This window comes from Geotrypetes seraphini, chromosome 19 (genome assembly GCF_902459505.1).
Source record: "Geotrypetes seraphini chromosome 19, aGeoSer1.1, whole genome shotgun sequence".
Classification (NCBI taxonomy): Eukaryota; Metazoa; Chordata; class Amphibia; order Gymnophiona; family Dermophiidae; genus Geotrypetes; species Geotrypetes seraphini.
In genome coordinates, this window is record NC_047102.1 from 18,566,188 (window position 1) to 18,583,124 (window position 16,937).

At 51.2% G+C, this 16,937-nt stretch overlaps 1 protein-coding gene across 1 annotated transcript in view; it reads right to left on the reverse strand.

The window, feature by feature from the left end:
* IPO7 (importin 7) overlaps window positions 1-16,937 on the reverse strand; it is a 106,665-nt gene that overhangs the window by 18,659 nt on the left and 71,069 nt on the right. The window contains exons 19-22 of the mRNA XM_033927917.1: window positions 14,260-14,357; window positions 12,417-12,512; window positions 11,506-11,726; window positions 4,426-4,631 (exon numbers count right to left, since the gene is read on the reverse strand). Of these exons, the coding sequence (XP_033783808.1) occupies window positions 4,426-4,631; window positions 11,506-11,726; window positions 12,417-12,512; window positions 14,260-14,357 (621 nt within the window). The remainder of the gene's footprint in view (window positions 1-4,425; window positions 4,632-11,505; window positions 11,727-12,416; window positions 12,513-14,259; window positions 14,358-16,937) is intronic.

A 16,937-nucleotide genomic window follows, 5' to 3' on the forward strand; every position in this document is an offset into this window, starting at 1 on the left:
CCCCCAAGTGGATAGGGCTGGAAGCGGTGGATCGCAACTGGGTTTGCGATGCGGGTTCTTGCGATGCTACCCAAGTCTGGTAAGGAGTACGGAAGAACTCTTCCTGACTATGCCCAGGGCTTCGAGTATCGATCGGAGGTCTGGTCCCATGTTGGCGCGGAGGCGTAATGGGTTCTAATGGCGGCATATCGGTAAGCGAGGCTTGCCGCGTGGGCATCGCCGCCCTCCCCCGTTCGTCCTCGTCGGTTGTCGAGGTCGAACGGTGTGGGGGAGGGGGAGAGGGAGGACCGCCCCTTTGTACCGGGAGGTCACCCTGTATGGCAGCGATGAGCCCGGGTCCGATGGTCTGCATGAGCTCAACGAATTGAGCTTCCAGCACGGACCGTAGCGAAGCCGATAAGGAGGGATCCGCACCGAAAGGGGGTCCTCCTGCACGGACATCGCGCTCCTTCGAGGCCGAGTGCTTCTGCTTAGTAGCTTTCGGCACTTTGATGACCACTGGTGGCACTGTGGAAGGAAGAGGTACCTGAACCGAGGAGACCGTGGCAGGCACCGACGTCGAGCTCGTGGATGGTGTCGGGGTGAGCGATGCTGGTTTCACCACACTCGATGCAGGAGGGGTCGATACCGGTTTCGCCCGAACCGGGGAGGTATCAGATGAAGTGGAGGCTGAGGGATCCTTAGCTGCGTCCATCTTGAACATCGATTCCCACAATAGGCAACGCCGCTTGAATGAGCGTGCCGTAAGGGTAGAGCAAGGCCTGCACGATTTCGGGATGTGGTCAGGGCCCAAACACTGCAAACAGCGCCAGTGAGGGTCCGTGAGTGAAATCGCGCGTTGGCACTTGCTGCACTTTTTAAACCCGGTGATTGGCCGGGACATAGGCCGGAAAATCTCCGCCGCGAGGTCGAAGCCAGTGGGCCTGAGCCACGTGGCCGGCCCGTTCGACCCGCCGGAGGAAATAATCTTCTTTTTTTTTTTTTTTTTTTTAACTGAAAAAGAAAAGTACTGTTAACTGTAATTAAAAGAAAGCGAAAACGCGGACAAGGAAGGCAAATTTAACTGAATTCAGCTAGCGCATGATGAAGTTGAACTTCTCAGCTCCGCGGAAAAGAAAGAACTGAGGAGACACGCCCGGATCTCCGGGCAGGAAGGCACCGGCGCATGCGCGGTGCGGGCATCTAGAAACTTTAAGTTTCTACAAGCAACACGTGCTTGTGAGACGTCCGTACCGGGGCTCTGTCTGATGACATCACCCACTAGTGAGAATACCTGCCTGCTTGTCCTGGGATAATTGTTATTTCATTTAATTATGCTACTGAATTAAAGGCTCTGGTAGAAACCCATTTACAAATAAGCAAAAAGACTTTATTAATTTGAAAATATTAATTGGGAAGAATACATACTTTGCAAATGGGTTTCTACCAGAGCCTCTAATGTTTATAAATTTTTATCAACACAACTAATATACTACTTTATCCTGAAGCAAAATTAAAAAATAAAATATAATTTTTTTCCTACCTTTGTTGCCTAGTTTCTGCTTTCCTCATGTTCTCATTCAATTCCTTCCATCCACTGTCTCTCTTCCTTCTGCATCTTCCATTTGCTCTGTTACTGTGCCTCTCCCTTTCTTCCCCCTTCCAAATTGGTCTGGCACCCATCTTCTTCTCTCCGCTCCCCCATAGTCTGGCATCTGTCTTCTTCCCTGCCAGTGTCTTCTCCCTACTCTCTCTTCCCCATTTCCTTTCAGCGTCCTTCTCCCCACCATCTTCCCCATGTCCTGTCAGCGTCCTTCTCCCCCCTCTGTCTTCCACATGTGCTTTCAGTGTCCTTCTCCCCCCTCTGCTTCCCCATGTCCTTTCAGCGTCCTTCTCCCTCTCTGTCTTCCCCATGGCCTTTCAGCATCCTTCTCCACCCCACCCCACCGTCTTCCCCATGTCCTTTCAGCGTCCTTCTCCACCCCTTTGTCTTCCCCATGTGCTTTCAGCATCCTTCTCCACCCCTTTGTCTTCCCCATGTGCTTTCAGCATCCTTCTCCCCCCTCTGTCTTCCACAAGTGCTTTCAGAGTCCTTCCCCCCCGCCCTTCCCATGGCCTTTCAGCGTCCTTCTCCACCCCTTTGTCTTCCCCATGTCCTTTCAGCGTCCTTCTCCACCCCTTTGTCTTCCCCATGTGCTTTCAGCATCCTTCTCCCCCCTCTGTCTTCCACAAGTGCTTTCAGAGTCCTTCCCCCCCCCCGTCCTTCCCATGGCCTTTCAGCGTCCTTCTCCACCCCTTTGTATTCCCCATGTGCTTTCAGCGTCCTTCTCCCTCCTCTGTCTTCAAGTGCTTTCAGAGTCCTTCCCCCCCTCCTCCCGTCTTCCCCATGGCCTTTCAGCGTCCTTCTCCCCACTCCTTCTCTACCGTCCCGGTTGCAGCACAGCCGGCCAGGTCCCCTTACTTTTGTGGCACTTCCCCGACCGACTGACAACAGCCCCGGTCCGACAAACCTCCCTGCCCTTAACTGCGAATCTAAATTACCTTATTACAGCTGCTGTAAGAAGATAATTTAGATTCGCGGCTACAGGGCAGGGAGGATTGTCGGACCGGGGCTGTTGTCGGTCGGTCGGGGAAGTGCCACAAAAGTAAGGGGACCTGGCCGGCTGTGCTGCAACTGGGGCGGGGCGGACCGCCCCCTCCCTTGGTAGCCACTCGAACCGCGAGGCTACTTTCCTCCTTACCTGCACTGCCTGCAGCACAGAGCCAAACGGAAGTCTTCCCGACGTCAGCGCTGACGTCGGGAAGACTTCCGTTCGGCTCTGTGCTGCAAGCAGAGAAGGTAGGGAGAAGAGCCGCGCGACTGAGTACATCCAGCTTTGTTTAAGCCCTCCCTCCCCTCCGACGTCAGCGCTGATGTCGGGAAGACTTCCGTTCGGCTCTGTGCTGCAAGCAGAGAAGGTAGGGAGAAGAGCCGCGCGACTGAGTACATCCAGCCCCGCAGGAACCCCGCGACCCTCGGAGGCGTCCCCACGGGATCCCCACGACCCTAGGGGGCGTCCCCACGGGATCCCCGCGACCCTAGGGGGCGTCCCCACGGGATCCCCGTGACCCAAAGGGGGAACCCGCGGGTCCCGCGGGATTCCCGTCGTCCCCTTTCCCGTGCAGCTCTCTAATATGGAGTAGGGTGGAGGGTGGGTATTGATATTTTATTATTAAGTGTGGAAAATGTTCTTGTATGGTATATAGGGTTGGTTGATTGGGAGGGTGATAATAGTCTTTTTAGAAATTATTGTAGAATTTCAAGTGATGTAATAATTTAATTGTGAAAATTTTATATACAATTGAGGTTAAATACAAAATTAATAAAGATTAAAAAAAAAAAAAAGAAAAGAAAGACTAAAGAAAGAAAACACGGGAGTGGGAAGGCAAAAGGCAGTAAAGTTTGAACAGTTTTCAAAAACACACGTCTTCTTAGCTCCGCGGAAAACTGAGGAGCTGTGCGCATACGTCACGCGGGAAGGCACTTGCACATGCGGGCGGTTCGCAAACTTTCTTAGTTCTTAAAGTGGAGATACACTTTTAAAGCAGTCTGTACTGGGGCTCCATGGATGACATCACCCACATGTGAGAATATGCTACCTGCTTGTCCTAGGATAACAGATGCCGCTGTCTGACCAAGGGTGCTAAATTCACATTTAGTATTAATAATAATAACAGTTTATATACCGCAATACCGTTAAGTTCTATGCGGTTTACAGAAGATTAGTGGAGTACAAGTTGAGTTAACTTAAGGGATGTGGGAACAATGGGGAGAAAGGGCAAGAGAGGGGAATGAGGGAAGTGGGTCAGCTGTCTAGGTATTTCAGGAATAGGTGAGTTTTGAGGCATTTCCTGAATACCTCATAAGTGGTGGGCAATATTAAGACACAGAACTTTGACCCAGCAGTTCTCTTTTCCTCAAACTAGAACAAGTATGCAGTCTGACAAGTCTTCATTCTCACTACTTTGTATTTTTCCTTTATTTTATATTCTGCTATACTTTCTCTCTGCCCCCCCCCCCAAATAAAAATAGGTGGATCACTGTTACAATCATCCTGAATTAAGGGCCATATAGAGACTGGCTCCTTTTGAAACCTTACAACCATGGGTCTTAATGCCAACCAAGTAGGTGTCACACCCATGGAATGGTCTCATCTCCTGTGATGGGGGCATGGGTACAAGGCCATGCTGCTTTCATAGCATCCCCAGCTCATGCAGGGAGGTCCAGACTGGAGAATTAAACTGGGCATCTTCTCCATGACAGAACTTTGATATATTTAACTTTAGAGTTCAGAACATTGTTGAAATTTTTGGTGTTTGCCAAAACCCATGCTCCCAATAATGTATCCAAAAGGGTTTGAAGTAGTTATTTAGATTAGACCCAAATCTAATGTAGATTATGCTCACCAGTTTCTTCTTCATCCTCGCCTTCCTCATCCTCACTACTGTCATTTTCGTGCTCTGCATGGCAGGCATAGGCTCTTTTTAGTCCATTAAATAAAAGAAGAAATGCTGGCAAGATTTGATCTGAAATCTGATTCAACACTTGTGGCCTTTGCTCCAGCTCAATAAGGGCACACAGGCCCAGCACACACATTTTCCTATCATGCAGTCTAGAGGGAAAAAAGAAATAATGAAGGGGAAAGCCATCACCATTTAACAACCACCACCGCAATCACAGGTAATACAATATTAACACCAACTCAGAAGACCATCACTAGAGCCCAGCCAAAACACAATCTGTGACCAAACTTGGCCCCTTGGTTTAGGCTGAAGCCCCCCCTCCCCACCAAAAAAAAGCCAACCCAACCCTAGCCCTGCTTCCTGAGCAGCTCCAGCTCCCCCCAACCAAAAAGTGCTCCCCTTCCAGCTGTAGCCCCCTCCCAAATCTACACTCCAGTAGCAACTCCCTGCATGTGCAGGCATTTTCAGCCAAAATCAAAAAGCACAGTTACTTACCGTAACAGGTGTTATCCAGGGACAGCAGGCATATATTCTCACATGTGGGTGACGTCATCTACGGAGCCCCGGCGCGGACAGCTTTTCAAGCAAACTTGATTGAAGTTTCAAGTTTGCACACTGCACCACGCATGTGCGTGCCTTCTCGCCCACTAGAGGGCGCATCCCACCTCGTGGTCCTCAGTTCCATAACTAGCAAGGAAGCCATCCCCGGGGAGGCGGGCGGGTTGTGAGAATATATGCCTGCTGTCCCTGGATAACACCTGTTACGGTAAGTAACTGTGCTTTATCCCAGGACAAGCAGGCATGATATTCTCACATGTGGGTGACCTCCAAGCTAACCAAAAAAGGGCAGGTGGGAGGATGGCAATTTAGGAAAACAGATTTTGCAAAACTGACTGGCCAAACCGGCCGTCACTCCTGGATAAAGTGTCCAGACAGTAATGAGAGGTGAATGTATGAACCGAAGACCAAGTGGCAGCCTTACATATGTCCTCCATCGGAGTGGATCGGAGGAAAGCTATCGAAGCTGCCATCGCTCGGACCTTGTGCCCCGTGACTCGACCCGGGGGAGGAAGGCCAGCCTGAGCGTAGCAAAAGGAAATGCAAGCGGCCAACCAGTTAGACAGAGTGCGCTTGGAAACTGGATGCCCTAATCGATTGGGATCGAAGGACAAAAACAATTGAGGAACCTTCCGATGAGGCCTGGTGCGTTGAAGATAAAATGCCAACGCCCTCTTACAGTCAAGCGTGTGAAGCGCCGTCTCGCCAGGATGGGAGTGGGGCTTCGGGAAGAACACAGGAAGGACGATGGACTGATTGAGGTGGAAGTCAGAAACAACTTTAGGTAAAAACTTAGGATGGGTGCGGAGAACCACCTTGTCGTGATGAAAGACAGTGAAAGGGGGGTCCGCAACCAAGGCTTGCAACTCCCCGATCCGCCTGGCGGAGGTGAGGGCAATTAGAAACACCGCCTTCCAAGTCAGAAATTTCAAGAGGGACTTGTTGAGTGGCTCAAACGGGGGTTTCATCAGTTGAGCCAGAACCACATTCAAATTCCACACGACAGACGGAGGCTTAAGAGGGGGACAAACCCTGAGTAACCCTTTCATGAAGCGTGTCACCAAGGGATGGAGTGACAGGGGGCGTCCCTCCAGAGGTTGGTGGAAAGCAGAAATCGCACTGAGATGAACCCGCACCGAAGTGGTTTTCAAGCCGGAGCGCGACAAATGAAACAAATATTCTAAAACCGAGGATACCGGAACTGATACCGGATCCAGGTGAAAAGACGAGCACCAGGTGGAAAACCTGGTCCATTTCTGCGCATAGCAAAGCCTCGTCGAGATCTTGCGGGAGGCTTCCAACACCTCCTTCACCGATTGAGACAGGTCCGGAGGAGTCAGGGAACAAGAAACCAGGCTGTCAGGTGCAATGACTGCAGATTGGGATGTAACATGGATCCTTGACTCTGAGACAGCAGAGAAGGAGAGACAGGCAGGGGAAGAGGCTCTCTGGCACTGAGCTGGAGCAGCAGGGAGAACCAGTGCTGACGCGGCCACCGAGGTGCTATGAGAATCATCGTGGCCGTGGACGATTTTAGGTGTACCAACGTTCGCATGATCAGAGGGAACGGAGGGAATGCATACAGGAACCTCCCTTCCCAGTCGAGTAGGAAGGCATCCGCTTCCAGACGGTCCTGCGAGTACATCCGAGAACAATATAGTGGTAGTTTGTGTGTCTCCGGAGAGGCAAACAGATCCACCTGTGGCGTTCCCCAGCGAGCGAAGACCTCGCGTAGAACTGCTGAGTGTAGAGTCCACTCGTGCGGTTGCAGAAGTCGACTGAGTTTGTCCGCCAGGCAATTCCGTTCTCCTTGGATGTAGACCGCCCGGAGGAAGATGTTCCGGGAGGCCGCCCACTCCCAGAGGCGAAGAGCTTCGGAGCAGAGGGGCCATGACCCCGTTCCTCCCTGCTTGTTCACATAATACATTGCCACCTGATTGTCCGTGCGGACGAGGACCACCTGGTCCTGCAATATGTGAACGAAGGCTCGAAGTGCTAGGAAGATGGCCCGCAGCTCTAGCACGTTGATATGACACTGACGGTCTTCTGCCGACCACAGGCCCTGCGTGCGAAGACCGTCGAGATGGGCTCCCCACGCGTACTCCGAGGAGTCCGTGGTCAGGACCTTGCGAAAAGGCGGAGTGCGAAACAATAGCCCCATGGACAGATTTGAAGAGTCTGTCCACCAACGCAGCGATTTCCGCAAGGGCGGAGTTACCGAAATGAGGCGAGACACCGGGTCGCACTCCTGGCGCCACTGGGACGCGAGGGTCCACTGAGGGATCCTCAGGTGTAGCCTCGCAAACGGCGTGACATGTACCGTCGAGGCCATATGGCCCAGCAGCATCATCATGCGCTTGGCCGACACCCTCGATAGTTGGGAGACCTGGCGGCTCATCCATTCCAAGGTTTCCACCCGCTGGGTCGGCAGGTAGGAGCGTAGGCGCACCGTGTCCAGCACCGCACCTATGAATTGAAGAGACTGCGACGGTCTCAACTGAGACTTTGGAAAGTTTATCTCGAACCCGAGAGTTTGCAGGAAGGCAATAGACTGTCGGGTCGCTGAGATAACCCCCTCCCTGGTCGGGGCTTTGATGAGCCAATCGTCCAGGTAAGGGAACACATGGAGTCCACGTGACCTGAGGGCTGCTGCAACCACCACCATGCACTTCGTGAATACTCGTGGGGACGCGGCCAGGCCGAAGGGCAGTACCCTGTACTGGAGGTGGAGGTCCCCCACCTGGAATCGTAAGAATCTTCGACAGGCGGGGTGCACCGGAACATGGGTGTATGCTTCCTTCAGGTCGAGGGAGCACATCCAGTCCCCTTCCCCCAAGAGGGGGTACAAAACCGGGAGAGATAGCATTCGAAACTTCTCCCGGGCCAGGAATTTGTTGAGCTTCCTGAGGTCCAGTATGGGGCGCAGGTCCCCGGTCTTTTTTGGGACCAAAAAGTAGCGGGAGTAAAACCCCGTACCCCACTGGTCCTTGGGGACCGGCTCGACCGCCCGAAGCTTCAAGAGGGCTTTGGCTTCGGTTATAAGGGTCGGTAGCTGCGAACGGTTGCAGGGGACTAAACTTGGGGGACTGTCCGGCGGTGAGGACACAAAGTTGAGCGAGTAGCCCTCGGAGACGATCCGGAGCACCCAAGCGTCTGAGGTAATCCCGGTCCATGCCTCCCGGAAGAACCGAAGACGGCCCCCGATAGGGAGGGGTTCCTGAGAAAGTGCGGAGGGGAACCCGCCCCGTCCGCTCAGCCCGTCAAAAGGAAGGCGCTGGCTTAGAAGGGCCCTGCGCCGGGGCTTGGGGTTGTCCCCCTCTGCCTCGCTGAGACGGACGTCTCGGAGGCGGTCTCGAGAAAGCCGGGGTCGACTTCTGAGGGTATCGGCGCGGCGGAGGCCGAAAGGGTTTCTGCGGCGGGGGCCTAGGTTTGGGGCGGACCAGGGATGCTAGAGAGCGCTCCTGTTCCGACAAGCGCTTGGTCGCCGCATCCAATGACTCGTCGAATAACTCGGACCCCACACAAGGCAAGTCTGCCAGGCGTTCCTGCAGGTTTGGGTCCATGTCGAGGGTGCGAAGCCAGGCCAAGCGGCGCATGGCCACCGCGAGGGCCGACACCCTCGAAACCAGCTCAAAGGCGTCGTACACTGCATGGAATAGGTACAACCGCAATTGAGACAGGTTGGACATAAACTTGTCGAATCCTGCTCTTTGGGAGTCCGGTAACGAGTTTCGATATTGAGGAAGGTCCTTCACCATACCACGCAAAAAGGAGGAAAAGGTGAAGGCGTAATTTAGAACCCTGGTGGCCATCAGGGAATTTGAATAGAGGCGACGGCCAAACTTGTCCAGGGTCCGCCCCTCCCTGCCTGGTGGAACCGCCGCAGAAACCCGTGAGGGCTGTGATTTTTTAAGAGCAGACTCCACCAGAAGAGACTGGTGTGAGAGCTGCGCCTTATCGAACCCTTTAGGGGGAATCGTCCTATACTTCGATTCCATTTTTGAAGGCACAGACGTGACTGTAAGAGGGTTTGACAAGTTCTTCAGCCAGGTTTGCAGAAGGACACTGTTGAGAGGGAGTCTAGGCACCTCCCTAGGAAGAATGGGGAGGTCCTGTTCCTCCAAAAATTCTTTGGAATACCGAGAGCCTACCATCAGGTCAATCCCCAGGGCTTGGGCCATGTCCTGAACGAAGGATGAAAATGAGGACGGCCTAGCCTGGGGAGAGGGGGTTCTCGACCGCCCCACCGAGGAGAGGGGGGAGGCCTCATGGGAATAATGAGGATCCCTAACCGATCCCGAATCCCAGGATCCCCCCTCGAGGGCCCTCGAGGGGGAAGGGGAAGTTATCCTCCTCGCAGAACCCTTGGGTGAGGACCCCGGGGTTCGTGGGACACTCTCCCGTTTCCTCGGCGAGGCGGCCCGGGAAGACTTCCCATGGGGTGAGCGGAGGAGCCTCGGGTTGTCGAGGCGCAACTCCGACACCTGCAACGCCTCGCCCCCGAACGACGAGGAACGGTCGCGCCGAGGCGAGCCTCGGGGCCGCTTAGACTTCCTCGATCGACGCCCCGTCCGAGGTCGCGTCGAGGGCGAGGCGTGTCTGGAAGACCCGGAGGAAGAGGAGGAAAGACGGCGCACTCTGCGCAACTTTTCTTTGGGCCTTACACTCCGCTCAGGGGGTTCCCCCGAGGTCGAGGTCCGGGGCGGGGCCGAGACCGAGGTGAACGGGGTCCCAGTACCCGAGACCGAGGTCGCCGAGGCCGGGGCTCCCGAGGGAGCCGAGGCCGGGGCCTCCGAGACCGAAGGCGTCCAGGCCGAGGTCGAGGCCGCCGGAACCGCAGCACGCTGCAACACTTCCAGGGCTCCCGACAGCTCCGATGAGATCAGAGCTCGGAGGAGATCCTGGAAGGCCGGAATCCCCACGAAGGTGGGGAGTTCCGAGTCCGGGGCACACTCCCTGGAGGGCGACCTCGGTCTCGAGTATTCCCTCGGGGTGTGCGGAGTCGAGGTCCGATGCGGGGCCGGGGTCGACCCACCCGCCTTGGCCTGACTCGAGGATGGCTTCTTTGCTGAAGGGGATGGAACAGAGGACTTACCCGAAGCTTGCTTCACTGACGACGCCTTCGAGGAGGAGGGCCGAGGCGAGGCCGAGGCCCCCGAGGACGCTGAGGCCGAGGTCAAGGCCGGGGCCGAAGCCGAGGCCGATGTCGAGGCCTTAGGTGGCGCGTCGACGGCGAACAATTCGGCCATTCTTGCCTTACGGCGACGGAGGGCCCTGTTTTGGAAGGTAGCACAGCGATCACACGAGTCTGTCGGATGTTCGGGCCCAAGACAGACAATGCACCACCGGTGAGGGTCAGTGATGGAAAGCAACCTCTCACACCGGCTGCACTTTTTGAATCCCGTAACAGGACGGGACATCCACGAAGAAAAAGAAGAAGGCCGGGAACGTACCGACGTCCCGCGGCCACGGCTTCCGGGAGCCCCCGGAACCCGACGAAAACGAAAGACTTTTTTTTTTTTTTTTTTTTTTTAAAAGAAACGAAAGGAAAACAGTACCGCGAACTAATTCGAAGGGAAAAACAAACTAAACGCGGCAGCTAGAAGGCAAAAACACTGGAGCTCAGATCCACAGGGCTTTCTTGCTCCGCGGAAAAATTTGAACTGAGGACCACGAGGTGGGATGCGCCCTCTAGTGGGCGAGAAGGCACGCACATGCGTGGTGCAGTGTGCAAACTTGAAACTTCAATCAAGTTTGCTTGAAAAGCTGTCCGCGCCGGGGCTCCGTAGATGACGTCACCCACATGTGAGAATATCATGCCTGCTTGTCCTGGGATAACATGGATTTCAGGGCAGTTTTGGCGCCAAAACTGAAATTCATTCAGCCTCTACTACCACGCTGGATTGCCTTGATCAGTGTATCGCAAACTGTGTGCCGCAGCGAGATTCTGGATGTGCAGTGAGATGCTGATGTCAGCTGACTGCCTACAGGACGTGCCTCCTGTAGGCAGTCAGCCGGCACCCGCACCTCTTCTCCTGGTCAGTCCCTCTCTTTTTCTCTGTGCCACTCCTGCTCTAACACCCCCCACTGGCAGCTCAGGGCCCCTTCTAGAGGGGCTTCGCACATGCGCAGATGTGATGACATCACACATGCATGTGACATCATCATGTTGACTTCTGTGCATTTCCGGGTGCCCTCCAGCTCGGCCTGAAGTTTACTGTGCTGAGTAAAAAAGTTTGCAGGACACTGCCCTAGATAGATAAAGTCCACTACAAAGACCTCAGCATTTTAGAACTCCTAGGAGAGCAACAGGGGGGAGAAAACCAGAATCACTCATCCCACTCAGAAGTGATTCTGTCCATCTTTGATCCCACAAATAAGACCATCGCTCTCAACTGTAAGGTACTGTATTGATGATGAAAATCATCCATTACATGTGGCAGTTTCTGCACTGCCAGGACTTACCCTAAGAAACAGTCTACATCGTTGAGCCATTGTGTAATGAAGTGATTGGTAACAGATTCCACATTGTTGGGGAAGCGAAGATTTTCTAGCGTATTGACTAGTAAACGAGGGTTGTAGTACAAGGCAGCAATGGCAACCTGCAGGCACATTATTCGGAGTTCACTGGTTTTCACTTCTCTCGTTAATCTCTCCAATGCAGCCTCCACAAATAAAGGTATGCACTAAGAAATATTAAAATCACAAGAGTAAATTAGATTACATAATAACTCAGCACTTACTGTAATATTTCTCTTCTCTTTGCTAGTTTTACATTAAAAACTATAGAGAACAAAGTCCTAGGCATGATTTCTCTCAGACTAGAGAGATTTCAAGTTAAATAGATACAATTTCTTCTGCACCGTAATGGCAGAGTTCTTTTTATGCCATTGGTTTAATCCCACCCACAACTTGTTTCTGAAAATATCTTCTGGCTGCAATGAATGGGCAGAGAAAACCCCCAAGTCACACAGCCAGCCAAGCAGCTTTAGTCTTCTTTATAAAACCCTTTACACTCCCCCTTCATGTTTTCTTTTCAGCGTCCATACACACAGGATCGCTTTTCATAGATCATGCAGCAGCAAAGAGCTCCAAGAAAACCAATTTTTCTGTTCACAGAGACAACCAACCACACCATTTCTGAAAAGCCCAATGGCTTCCCTAAGACACATGAGGTGGCCTATTTACCACAGTGGACACCGGAATTTCAGTCATTTTGATAAGGGTGGTAACAGATCCTATCTGGGAGCTAAGGGATGACCTTCCAACCCCTTCTGTATTTAAGTATGGTCTAGAGTCCTTGGCTGTTAATGGAGCACAATAAACAGCGGAGCTAGCATTACAAAAAGAGAATCTCAAATACTGATCTCTCTTACCTGATCAATCCCGCGCCCTTTACACTGCAAGATAACCACCTCTAACAGTTTGGCAGCGTGACATTCTGCATCTTCTCCTGCTGCTCCTGTAAGAACCTGGAGAAAAATACATAAGGTAGCTTTGCTATCAGCCAACCGCATATTTCTAGGAAAGTGTCATGCCCTATGTACATTCATCATCATCCCTTAAGGCAGGTTAAAACAAAAAGAGATTATGTTCTTACCTTGATAATATATTTTCCAGTAGATAGTTGAGTCATTCTAGACATGTGGGTTATCTCCCAATGGCTGCCAGCCATCTGCAGAAGGAATCGACTCTGGATTTTTTCTCTGATTCTCCTCTACTTCACTGAGAGCTCTACTGCCACCTGTAGTTAGTACCCAAGCACAAAGAGCTCCAATGACAGTAAGTGAAGTAGGATCACCAATGGGAACATTCCCAAGAATCAATTGTTCTGCTCAAAAAGGAAACATTAGAACAACAAACAGCCAACAAAAGCATTAAAGCAGCTCAGGAAGTACCCCTGCATGCACTTTGAACATATTTACAGAATTCTTCAAGGTCCATAAAGGGCTGGCTGGCATCCAAGAAATAAACTTGGAGAAGCATAAACAGAATGAGACAACAGACAGGAGCAGGAAGGACAGGGTGGGAGTCTAGACTGACTCACCTATCTACTGGAAAAGATAGTGCAATAGGCGAGTCATTCTAGACATGTGAGATGTACAAAAGCAGTCTCAAAAAGATAGAGTGGGCTGACTGCACCGACTTTCAAGATCGAGGACCCAAAAGCAGAGTCCTGTCTTGCTGCCACATCCACTCTATAAAATTTGGCAAAAATGTGCAGAGTGGACCAAGGAGCTGCTCTACAAATCTCCTCAGGGGAGATCGCCCTAGCCTCGGTCCATGAGGCCATATTTCTGGTATAATGCATCTTAACAGAAACAGGAGACTGTTTACCGCAAAGAATGTAGGCTGACAAAATGGCCTTACAGATCCATCTGGAAATAGTGGCCTTGGAAGCGGGAGCACCCTGCTTAGAAGAATGAGTCAGCACAAACAGATGTTCAGAGACGCAAAACTCATCCGTGACCTCTACATAGCACAAAAAGAACTCTGTGCACATCCAACTTCTTCAAAATGCGATCTTGCTTCCTATAACCAGTAAGCTGGAAAACAGGCAAACACACTTCCTGATTAATATGGAACGCTGACACCACCTTCAGCAAAAACAAAGGAACTGTGCAGCGAGATCCCCGTTTCTGAAATCCTCAGGAAAGGCTCTCTACTAGACAGAGCCTGGAGTTCCGAGACATGCCTCGCTGAAGCAATGGCGACCAGGAAAATAAGAAAAAGGGAGAGCAGAACAGAAATACTCGTGTGCAGAAGGGAAAAACTACAGGTGGAAGTAGAGGAGGGTCAGAGAAAAAAATCCAGAGTGAACTCCTTCTGCAGATATCGCCATTGGGCCATTGGGAGATAATCCACCCATCTAGAATGACTCACCTATTGCACCTATGTAAATGCTGCATAAACATCTTCAGTGTTGTGAATATCTCAGTGTCATTAATACACAAACTACACAGATGTAGCAAATTTCAAAATTCTAATAATGAATTTTAACAGGTAGAGCAGGCACAGGTTTCCATATTACTGATGCAAGTTCAGGCACTTTTTCAGGTGATTAATTTATACAGCATGATTTCTGCTTTTTAGAAATCATTACAGAAAAGTACATGCAGGCATGCATTTAAAAATGCTAGAAAAGCAAAGAGACTGAATACTTTACTTTGAGTGGAATTTTAATCTATCATACTTGCCAGATGTTTCTCAGTGCCATACCTTTTTGCACATGCTGTAGATCATTTCCAGATATTTTGTATCTGATAGAAGTGTGTCTGTGTCAACAGTCACATAATTATGCAAGAGAGGCATCATATCTGCATTAGAAAAGAGTCGCAGATCAGTCTGGTCATGTACTCAGTTCTTTCGAATAAGTTCAAATAAAACTGAAATCAACCCTTATTTTCCACTAAAGGAAAACAGCAGATGAAAATTTGAAAAATACTGTGCCTCTGTAATTGTATATACTCGAATATAAGTCGAGACCATCATTTCCCCCCAAAAGGAGGAAAAATGGTTGACTTGAATATAAGACGAGGGCTTAATATTAAAGTGCCATGCCCTGCCAGGCTCTTCACCCAGTGTCCTCTCCCTCACGCCCTCCCCTGCCAGGCTTTCCACTCATCCCCCCTCCCTGCAAGGTTCTGAAGCCAGCCCCCTTCTCTCCCTGCCCTACCAGGCTCTGCAGCCAGCCCCCTTCCTTCCCTGCTATGAGGTCTTGGTTGAGAGTCCTGCTCTAGCAAGACTATCAGTGATTCCCTAGCTTTTTTTTTTTTTTTTTGTCTTCCTCGGTCATTCGAGTTCTGTGTCCATGCAGCCAGCTCCCCCCCCCTACCTGGCTCTGCAATGCACCATCCATCTTCCCTGCCAGATTCTGCACTGCACCTCAGTGTACCTTTTCTGTTATCCCTGGTGGTCCCCAACTGGTGAGCCCTGAGCCTGGTAGGAGATGTGCAGGGCAAGAGCGCGGTCCTGCCCATACACTGCTGGACCACCAAGGATAACAGAAAAGATACACAGGGAGGGGAGGGAGGGGGGGTAAAAAAAATTATTTGTATTGGCCGGGCCAGGAGACGGGAGGGATCTCGCCTATCCCGGCCTATCAGAGGCCTGCATCAAGTAGGGGAGGGGGGTCGTGTGATGACCCGAATATAAGATGAGACCTCTATTTTTGGGCCTTTTTTTTGTCCAAAATCTCGTCCTATACTTGAGTATATACAGTACTTGCTCTACAGTACTTGCTCTACAGTTGAAAACCTCTTCAGGCTTTGCAGCATGGACACAGAACTTGAATGACCAAGGAAGACAAAAAAAAAAAAAAAGCTAGGGAATCACTGATAATCTTGCTAGAGCAGGGCTCTCAACCAAGACCTCAATACACATCCAACCAGCCTGGTTGTCAGGATAACCACAAGAAATATGCATGGGATTGGAAGTATTCACATAGCTCTTTCATGCATATTCTTTTTTTTCCCCCAATTCTTTATTATTTTCAAATCTTACAATAAGTGTAACAATAAATACAACATTTTTAATTCAATACCACACTTAATATTCTATTAATATCTATTTCAGAATCAATTCCCCTCCCACCTAAACCATCACAATGAACGACATATATAATTTCTATAATGGCCCTCAATTCAATATACCTAAATTTATTATCCTATCAGACCCTCAACTCCTCCATACCAGATATGCATATTTATAGGAGAAAAAGCACAGTTACTTACCGTAACAGGTGTTATCCAGGGACAGCAGGCATATATTCTCACATGTGGGTGACGTCATCTACGGAGCCCCGGCGCGGACAGCTTTTCAAGCAAACTTGCTAGAAGTTTCAAGTTTGCACACTGCACCACGCATGTGCGTGCCTTCTGCCCACTAGAGGGCGCATCCCACCTCGTGGTCCTCAGTTCCATAACTAGCTTAGAAGCCATCCCCGGGGAGGTGGGCGGGTTGTGAGAATATATGCCTGCTGTCCCTGGATAACACCTGTTACGGTAAGTAACTGTGCTTTATCCCAGGACAAGCAGGCATGATATTCTCACATGTGGGTGACCTCCAAGCCAAACCAAAAAGGGCAGGTGGGAGGATGGCAATTTTAAGAAAACAGATTTTGTAAAACTGACTGGCCAAACCGGCCGTCACTCCTGGACAGAGTGTCCAGACAGTAGTGAGAGGTGAATGTATGAACCGAAGACCAAGTGGCAGCCTTACATATGTCTTCCATCGGGGTGGAACGGAGGAAGGCTATCGAAGCTGCCATTGCTCGGACCTTGTGCCCCGTGACTCGACCCGGGGGAGGAAGGCCAGCCTGAGTATAGCAAAGGGAGATGCACGCCGCCAACCAGTTAGACAGAGTGCGCTTGGAAACTGGGTGCCCTAATCGATTGGGATCGAAGGACAAGAATAATTGCGGGACCTTCCGATGGGACTTGGTGCGTTGAAGGTAAAATGCCAACGCCCTCTTACAGTCAAGCGTGTGAAGCGCCGTCTCGCCAGGATGGGAGTGGGGCTTAGGGAAGAACACAGGAAGGACAATGGACTGATTGAGGTGGAAATCAGAAACAACCTTCGGGACAAACTTAGGATGGGTGCGGAGGACCACCTTGTCATGATGGAATACGGTGAAGGGTGGGTCCGCAACCAAGGCTTGTAGTTCCCCAATCCGCCTAGCGGAGGTGAGGGCAATCAGAAACACCACCTTCCAAGTCAGAAATTTCAAGAGGGACTTGTTGAGTGGCTCAAAGGGTGGTTTCATCAGTTGAGCTAAAACCACATTCAAATTCCATACGACTGGGGGAGGTTTGAGCGGGGGACAAACCCTGAGTAATCCTTTCATGAAGCGTGTCACCAAGGGATGGAGAGACAGAGGGCGTCCATCCAGGTGTTGG